Source organism: Etheostoma spectabile, chromosome 9, assembly GCF_008692095.1.
Source record: "Etheostoma spectabile isolate EspeVRDwgs_2016 chromosome 9, UIUC_Espe_1.0, whole genome shotgun sequence".
Lineage (NCBI taxonomy): Eukaryota > Metazoa > Chordata > Actinopteri > Perciformes > Percidae > Etheostoma > Etheostoma spectabile.
The window spans coordinates 7510572-7518897 of record NC_045741.1 but is presented as its reverse complement, the minus strand read 5'-3'; the positions used below and the strand labels follow the sequence as shown (position 1 = coordinate 7518897).

General features: G+C 47.4%; 2 protein-coding genes across 2 annotated transcripts in view; one reads left to right on the top strand and one right to left on the bottom strand.

Annotated features, from left to right (window-relative positions):
• The window catches only part of LOC116695234 (PH domain leucine-rich repeat protein phosphatase 1), a 29143-nt gene extending 24733 nt beyond the window's left edge, over positions 1–4410 (top strand). Inside the window, exons 15-17 of the mRNA XM_032525365.1 lie at positions 385–579; positions 1453–1690; positions 2494–4410. Of these exons, the coding sequence (XP_032381256.1) occupies positions 385–579; positions 1453–1690; positions 2494–3663 (1603 nt within the window). The 3' untranslated portion in view covers positions 3664–4410. The remainder of the gene's footprint in view (positions 1–384; positions 580–1452; positions 1691–2493) is intronic.
• A 1629-nt stretch (positions 4411–6039) lies between these two features.
• The window catches only part of si:ch211-191a24.4 (MARVEL domain-containing protein 3), a 6888-nt gene continuing 4601 nt past the window's right edge, over positions 6040–8326 (bottom strand). The window contains exon 4 of the mRNA XM_032525390.1: positions 6040–8212. Coding sequence (XP_032381281.1) covers positions 7554–8212 — 659 coding nt within the window. The 3' untranslated portion in view covers positions 6040–7553. The remainder of the gene's footprint in view (positions 8213–8326) is intronic.

Genomic DNA, 8326 nt, shown 5'->3' with positions numbered 1-8326 from the left:
GCAGATTTCCCACCGTGGTCAGAAAGAACAGGCGAGGCACTTTGCTTCTCTCACTATGACTCTAGAGTCAGTGCTCGCTCCGAAGATAATCACCATCACTCTCTCACTTCTCCTTCTTTCTATCACCCACTCCTCATATACACACACGCCGGTTCAACGCACACACCAGCGCACAAGCATAAGCATCAGGCCACTTACGAAGGCTACAGCAAAAGCTCTGCGTGGAGCCTCCACACAACCTTAAAACGGCCTCACATAGGCAGGATGAGATGAAGGCAGGGATGTTTGGCTCATAGGATCGGAGTATTTTGGAGTATTTTGGAGTATTTCGGTCGGTGCCGAGCGCTAGCCTTAGTAACTTATAGATCTTGTTGTTGTTCTCAGGCTTTGCGTGGCTGCTCTGGCCCTGGACAGCTTCTGCGGGACTCGTGAAGCTCTGTACGGAGTTTTTGATGGAGACAAGAACGTCGAGGTGCCTTACCTGCTGCAGTGCACCATGGGAGACGTGCTAGCAGAAGAGCTTCAGAGGGGCCAAAGGCAGGAAGATTACATGACCAACACTTTCCTCACCATGCAAAGGTAAACACGGCACACACAAGTAAAGCCATCCCTGAATTAGGGCTGCACAATATATCGTTTTATCTTTACTGCGAAATCAAGTGTTGTAATATACACATTGCAAAAGGCTGCGACATATCGCGGTAGACACAAAACAGATGTGTTGCGGCTGTACGCAGTCCAACGAAGGATGCCGTGAGGGTCTAAACACTGAGAGATACATGAACACACTGTGACGCGCTCAAGAATTGTGTATTGCTGGGGCGGCCTCTGGCTCACCCAGTGGGAGCGTTCGCCCCATGTTGGCTGGGTCCTGCAGCGGCCCCGGTTCGGATCTGACCTGCAGCCCTTTGCCGCGTGTCACCCCCCCCCCCCCCCCCCACCCACCCCCCCCCCCCCCCCAATCTCTCTCCCCATTTCATATCTGTCCACTGTCACTGAAAAAATAACTATTATAAGTGCATTAGTTAATATAATTAAATTAGTTATTATAATAATAATAACAATAATATATAATAAATAATATAAATGAGACTATAAACAACATACAGTATGTGGCTCCTACATTATGTTTTGTGTTAGTTGAAAGAATATATCAGTGGAAAACTGCACATTAAAATGTATTTCTGTAGCGGTGCCGTCTAGATTTAACATGTTTCAATGTGTTCAATGAAAGAAAGTAGGAAAGCTTTCCTTTCATTTGTTTTAAATTCAACAAGCAATGTGTTGTATTTTAGAAGAATACTGAAAGCTGATCTGAGTACACTTTAATATCTGTTTATCGCAAGTAATATTGTTATCGTGATCGCATATATCCCCTATTTTCCTCCTAGCGTGCCCTGAATACTCCCACAGCTCACTGTAGGGTGTTGATCGTATGTTGCTCTCCTGCAGGAAGCTGGGCACCGCCGGCCAGAGGATGGGCGGCTCAGCAGCTTTATGTCACATCAGACACGACCCGGTCGCTCCCGGCGACCACGGCGGCTGCTTCACCCTGAAGGCGGCCAACGTCGGCAGGTGCCAGGCGGTTTTGTGCCGCGACGGTAAAGCTATGCAAATCTCCACCACTCACACCGTCAAAGAGGAGCCAGAGTACCGGAGGGTCCGGCAGCACAACGCCATCATCACCGAGGTGACGAGGGTTTACGTGCTGTTGATATGATTTGCACAAGAGCTGAAACGATGAGCTGATTAATAGACAAGTAAATACATTGATGATCGATGAATTCTTCAAGTCATTCATTAGTCAAAATAATTCTAAATATTCTGTGTTCAGCCGCTAAAATGTGAGGATTCATGTTTTTTTCCTCTTGTTTTATATATTTTAAAATTGAATCTTCTTTGGATTTTGTACTTTTGGTTGGACTAAACAATTAATTTGGAGACATTACAGTGTTTCCTCTGTTGATTTTGTAGTGGCGACCCGCCATGGCTGCCACGGTAACAGAAAATGGTCAGACGCACAATGTAGTCGCGGTTAGGTTATGTTGTTGTTAAATAAATAGATTAAAATTGATTCAATTCATGGTACAACACGCACCCATATACAGAGGGTCAGTCCTTGACGCAGCGGCTGCAGGTTCGGTTCCGACCCGTGGCCAACACCCCCCCTTTCATGTCTAAGCTTTCCTGTCAAAATGAAGGCCTAAAAATGCCACACAGAGAAATAAAAAGACAAATAGTTAGGAACGCCATTGAAAGTTGCCTAAGAGCATGGTAACATCTTTAAATTTCTCAATTAATTGACCAACAGCACAGAAATAGTTAAACTGCCAGTTAAGTTGTCTGTCAGTCAACTAATTGTTTCAGCACTGTAATAGATTAGCGGATAACAAACATCATTGTTAGTTGCAGCATGTGAACATTTTAGGATTTGTCTGGAAAAAAAAGACCTAAAATGTTCTTTATCTCCTCTCTCCCCCCCCCCTTCTGCAGGATAACAAGGTCAGTGGTGTAACTGACTCCACCAGAATGATGGGTTACTCCTTCCTATGCCCGTCTGTGACTCCCAGACCGTACGTCTCCACGGTGACTCTCACCCCGCAGGACGAGTTCTTCCTCCTGGGCAGCCGGGGATTGTGGGACATGTTGTCTCCCAGCGAGGCGGTGGAGGCGGTCAGGAATGTGCCGGACGCTCTGGCTGCGGCCAAGAAGCTGGTCACCCTGGCTCAGAGCTACGGCTGCTCCGACAGCCTCAGCGCCGTGGTCGTCCAGCTCAGCATCACAGAAGACTGCTGCTGTTTCTGCGAGCCGCCGCCCCCGCCCGCAAGCCCCGGCCCGGGTGCGCACGCCAGCACGCACCCCTACTCGGGGAGCGGCGACATGCCGCTGCCGCCGGCCTCCTCGGGAACGGCGAGCGAGCTGAGCAGCGAGTTCAGCACCTCGGAGATGAGCAGCGAGGTGGGATCCACGGCGTCCTCGGAGGATCCGCCGCCTCAGACCGAGCCGCCGCCGTCCCAAATGAACCTGCCGGGGCGAGCGGGGGCTCGGAGACCAGCCTACGGAGGCGGAAGCTTCCACAGGCAGTTCTCCGGGGCTCTGTCTGACAACGGGGTGGACAGCGAGGACGAGGAGCCAATCGCCGGCGTCTTCTCAAACGGCAGCCGCGTGGAGGTGGAGGCCGACGTCCACTGCCTGCACCGCCACAACGGCCCAGCGCCCCACACGCACGCTGGCGCTCAACCAAGCACAAACACCCCCCCCCTCGCTGTGGCTACGCGTACAGAGCCTTCGTCTCTTCCCTTCTCCTCCCCGTCTCCCACCCCCGTCCCTCCCAACTCTCCCTGCCTCAGCGGGGAGGCCCAGTCCGGGACGCTGGGCCGCAGGGCTCGCGCCAACGGCTCCGTGGCCTGCCAAGGAAGGAACCAGGACCTCATAGAGGAGGCGGGCGACGCCCCCGTCAGGAAGCAGGGGGGCTACTTCAACGCTCCCGCCCAGCCAGACCCCGACGACCAGCTCATCATCCCCCCAGAGCTGGAGGAGGAAGTCCGGCAGATCATCCAGCAGCAGCAGCAGCAGCAGCAGCAGCAGGAACAGATCCAAACACACAACCAGCAAGCACACAGCTACCAGAAACCTGCAGACTATTTCGTCACACCACTCTAACTTCTGCCCCCCCCCCCAACCCACCCACGTCCCCCTTCCACAACAGCTGCTGTCGACCTTTAATCAGGCTTTCAGATGGCGACCTGTGGAATCCGGACTCCCGGTCTTGATGCTCTGCACTGCATTAAGTTGTACCGCTCCCTCCAACAACTTCTGGACCAGAACAAGACTGTTTTTGGTATGGGGGGGGGGGTTTGTTACTTACTTTATTTTCGACTTTGAAACGCAATGCAATTTTTTATAACACTTTATGTTGGTTAAATCTCTAATCACATGTAATAGATTTTTACCATATCTCTAATTTGAGGAAGCACTTTGACTGCTTTTTGTTAGACTTTGAGAGAGTAATGGTACTTTGGAGATATGGACCATCGTGTTTTTGTGTCGTAGCAGACATTGCCCCTGCTTGTCGCGGCTGACGGCCTTACATTTGTCGGAATTAGTAAAACTGTTTAACTAACTCCTAGGAGTTTAACACTTTAAAGTGACCTAGTCACTGAAGCGTACTAATATTCTCTGAGAGAAAAGATGAATGTTTGGAAAGGCTGATACTCCAGGTTTATGTTCCCGGGGGTGTGCGGAGTGCTGCAGTGCTCAGTAAATGCTGAACGGGGGGGATGCTACAGTTATTACCACCAGCTCAATGAATGTTCTCAGAACAGTGTTACATACTTCTTGATAAAGGCAAATCGCACAAGAGAGCTACTTTTGCTATATAATAAATTAAAAGTTTTCAGATAACCAAAACATGTTGACTTTGACTTCTTTTGGAGGGGTGGAGGATACTTGCACCTAAAGGATACTTTGTGCAGCCATCGGTTACGCTTTGTTGATCAAGATCTTTTGAAGGCTTTAACACATACTACCAAAAAAAAACATTTACTGACCATATTTTGGTGGCTAGAAAGGCAGATAGTTTTAAAGGTCCCATGACATGGTACTCTTTAGATGCTTTTATATAGACCTTAGTGTCCCCTAATACTGATTGAAGTCTTTTATATAGACCTTAGGTTCCCATACTGTATTGAAGTTCTTTATATAGACCTTAATGGTCCCCTAAACTGTATTGAAGTCTTTTATATAGACTTAGTGGTCTCCTAATTTGTATCTGAAGTCTCTTTATTGACCTTAATGGTCCCCTAATACGTATCTGAAGTCTCTTTTATATAGACCTTAGTGGTCCCTAATACTGTATCTCAAGTCTCTTTATATAGACCTTAGTGGTCCCCTAATACTGTATCTGAAGTCTCTTTTATAAGACCTTAGTGGTCCCCTAATACTGTATCTGAAGTCTCTTTTATAAGACCTTAGTGGTCCCCTAATACTGTATCTGAAGTCTCTTTTATGTGACTAGTGGTCCCCTAATACTGTATTTGAAGTCTCTTTTATATAGACCTTAGTGGTCCCCTAATGCTGTCTCTGAAGTCTTTTTCCCAAAATTCAGCCTTGGTGCAGAATTCCAGCCTCTAGAGCCAGTCCCACAATGAGTTTTCCTTAGTATGCGCCATTTCTGAGTCTGTAGCTTTTGAGGAGGAGAAAGTGGGGGTGGAAAGGTGGAGGCTGGGGTGTGGCCTTGACCAACTGCCACTTTGCTCATTTGAAAGACCATGATGTCTCTCTCTCTCTCATGGGTGGGCCAAATTCTCTGGGGGGGAAAGCAGAGAAAGGGGAGGTAACCTTATATATAAGGGGCGAGATTCCAGATTGGCCCATCTGAGTTTTCATTTTCTCAAAGACAGAGCAAGATACCCAGGGCTTAGTTTACACCCATTTCCATTTGTAGCCACTGGGGAACGCATATTAATGTTAAAAAAAAGAGAAAATAACTCCATCATCCCATGTGAGATGCTGGAGAAGAGACTACTAGGTGTTTTTGCTTGAAAACTCAAATAATGGACTATCTACTAAGCTTTTCAGCTCTAGAAATAAAATAACGGCGTCACAGAGCACTCAAACTGCATCGCTGAATGACACTAAACTGTTTGATTGTCTGATTGAACTGACCCTTTTTTTTAAAAAGATAAACAAACGTACAAGCTTAAGAAGTGCACAGCAACAACAACAAACCTGTATTTCTCTCAGCTCGTGTCACGCTGCTGTGAACACAATCGTTGCCTTGTGTTATCTGACATGGTAAAATTAGAACTTGAATAATTACCTCACTTGGGAGGATTTCTTTGGTTAGTTCTTAAGTCCTGACTGAAACAGTCCCAACGGTTACATCACTGCTGTGTCCTTTTGTGTGGCCCATTGTGTGACAGCAGTGATTTCATGGCTGCCAGGAAGCCTCTGGAGCGGACAGCGCGACCCACAACAGCAGGAGCTGTCCAGAGGGCTGGCGCCCCCTGTCGGCTCTAATCATAAACCCAACAGTTTAATATGATCAAGTTGATGGAGTTTTAATATAAGAAGATACATTCTTGTACAGTTTCAGTATCCAAAACATTGCATTATGAAGCCCCACTTTGATATAAAAACAATAATTATACTAGTAAACATGTAAAAAACATTTATCTAAATCCTTGAGTTCACACAGTCTAATCCAACATACAAACGGTTCATATGAAAATGTACTTCCTCCCAGACTGGACCTGTATCACAAAGTTAAACATGAGTCTTTGACTTGATGCTGGGTGCAGTGTTGTAGTCGAGACCACCTAAACCGAGACCAAGTCACCACCAAGACCAGAGCGTGTAGAGACTGGGTCAAGACCAATAGTCCCACACTGCATGCCATGATAAAATGTGGAAAATGCTAACTATAGGCACTCTTCAAATTGCTCTGAAATATCTGCATTCCCATTTAAAAAAACTAAAAATACACCCACTAAAAAATGAATATTCTTCTTCATCCACCTCTTTAATTGCGATAAGCATATCATGAGAAATGCCTTGATAAAATAATCAAAAAGGCAGCTGTGGTCTTGATTGGTTTTGAAATAAAAATCCAGAGTCCTCTTTTTTTTTTCTGAGCCAAAACTGAGGAGAAGTGCAGTTGATTTAGACACAAAACCTTCAAGGAGTGTTTGAGACCGAGACCGATCTCGAGTACGACCACACTGCCTGGATGACTGCAGCTGAAGAAGCTGGTTACTAACCGGTTCAGTTAACTGGGTTTAGATATCATGAAAAAAAATGTATAATGCATAGAAGCCAACGATCTGATGCTCATCATAACTTGGTAACATCTATTCTACAGAGATCTACCCTGGTTAAAAGTGAGCCTGCTTCATTATAACAGGAACCCTGTCAACCCACTAATCTTAACCCTAAAAAAAGAAATCTGCACCTTGTGACGTTTTGGTGTTTCCCCCCCCCCCCCATTTTGAAGCTTTTGTGGACATTTTTGTCACTAATTTCAATGTTCTTTCATAAAAATCAAAAATGTTAATGCTATAAAATTGCATAAAACTTCCATATTTAAAGAAAGTATTGGGCTGATCATTTCTGTAACGTGTGAAGAGCGTTGTGTGGAACAATCCGTCTTATTGCTTTGAAAATTTGGTTGAAAGAAACCAACTTTTCTGATAAAGCATTTCTTTTTAAATGGGTCAACTTTGACCCGAGGACAACACGAGGGTTAAGGGCTGTCCTCGACTAAAGAAATTCTTAGCTGTCTGAGACTCGTATGATTGCATCGATTAGTTGATTTAATCGACAGATCTTTAAAACTGAGTTTCTCCACACAGAATCATACAAAAGCAGAACTTTAAATGTATTTACCAGAAATTTGCTCATAGATTTCTGGGGAATAAGTCATTCTTAATGAATTTTTTTTTTAAATGACTAAAAACACAACGACTGATTAGTCGGCTAAGACGGGGGAACCCTGCGAACCGTTTCTGGGATCCAGACCCCCCCCCCCCAGATTAGGTCTCTGTTCTGGCCTCTCACACAAAGATGGTTTCAGCCCTCAGCGGGGATCTCTGGGCCTCGGCTCGGCCCTTCTGTTTTTCCGCCTCTCTGCGCTTTCCCTCCTCCAGGTAGCGCCTCACTCCCCGGATGGTCTGGAAGGTGAGCGCCGTGCCGACGGCGTACAGGATGGCCGTGATGATCCCGAACAGAGCCACGGCCGCGTCCGCCCCACTCACGCTGCAGTTCATCCAGGTGTAGCCGTTGCGGGCGTACAGCCTCTCGCGCTGCTTACACACGTCGGTGGAGTTGACGGTGACGATGAAGTGCAGGTAAAGCCCCACGGCCACCACGAGCACCACGGCGCCCACCGCCTGGAACACCAGCGCTCCGTACAGAAGCTTCCGGGACATCAGGTGGGGCGGCTTGTTCCCGGCGACTGCAAACAGCAGCGAGAGGACCCCGAGGATCAGGGTGAAGGGGATGCCCCCGTACATGCCCGGCGCCCTCATCTGGCTGTACTGGATGTCCAGCTCGCGCGCCTTCTGGATCTCGGTGCCCTCCATGTTGAAGTTGGAGTTGATGTCGAAGCCGCCCATCCCGCCCATGGCGGACATGCCCGACGTCACCATCTGAGACGCAATCAGGCAGATCAGGACCAGGCTGTTGGTCAGCACGGCGACGATCAGCACGATGCCTAGAGGGAGACACGGGAGACCGGTGAACCCAATCACAAAATCAGATCAAGGCACAGTTTGTTGTCTTTCTCACACCTCCAGTAGCCTACTTAACTCACAGGACTAGTGTTAAC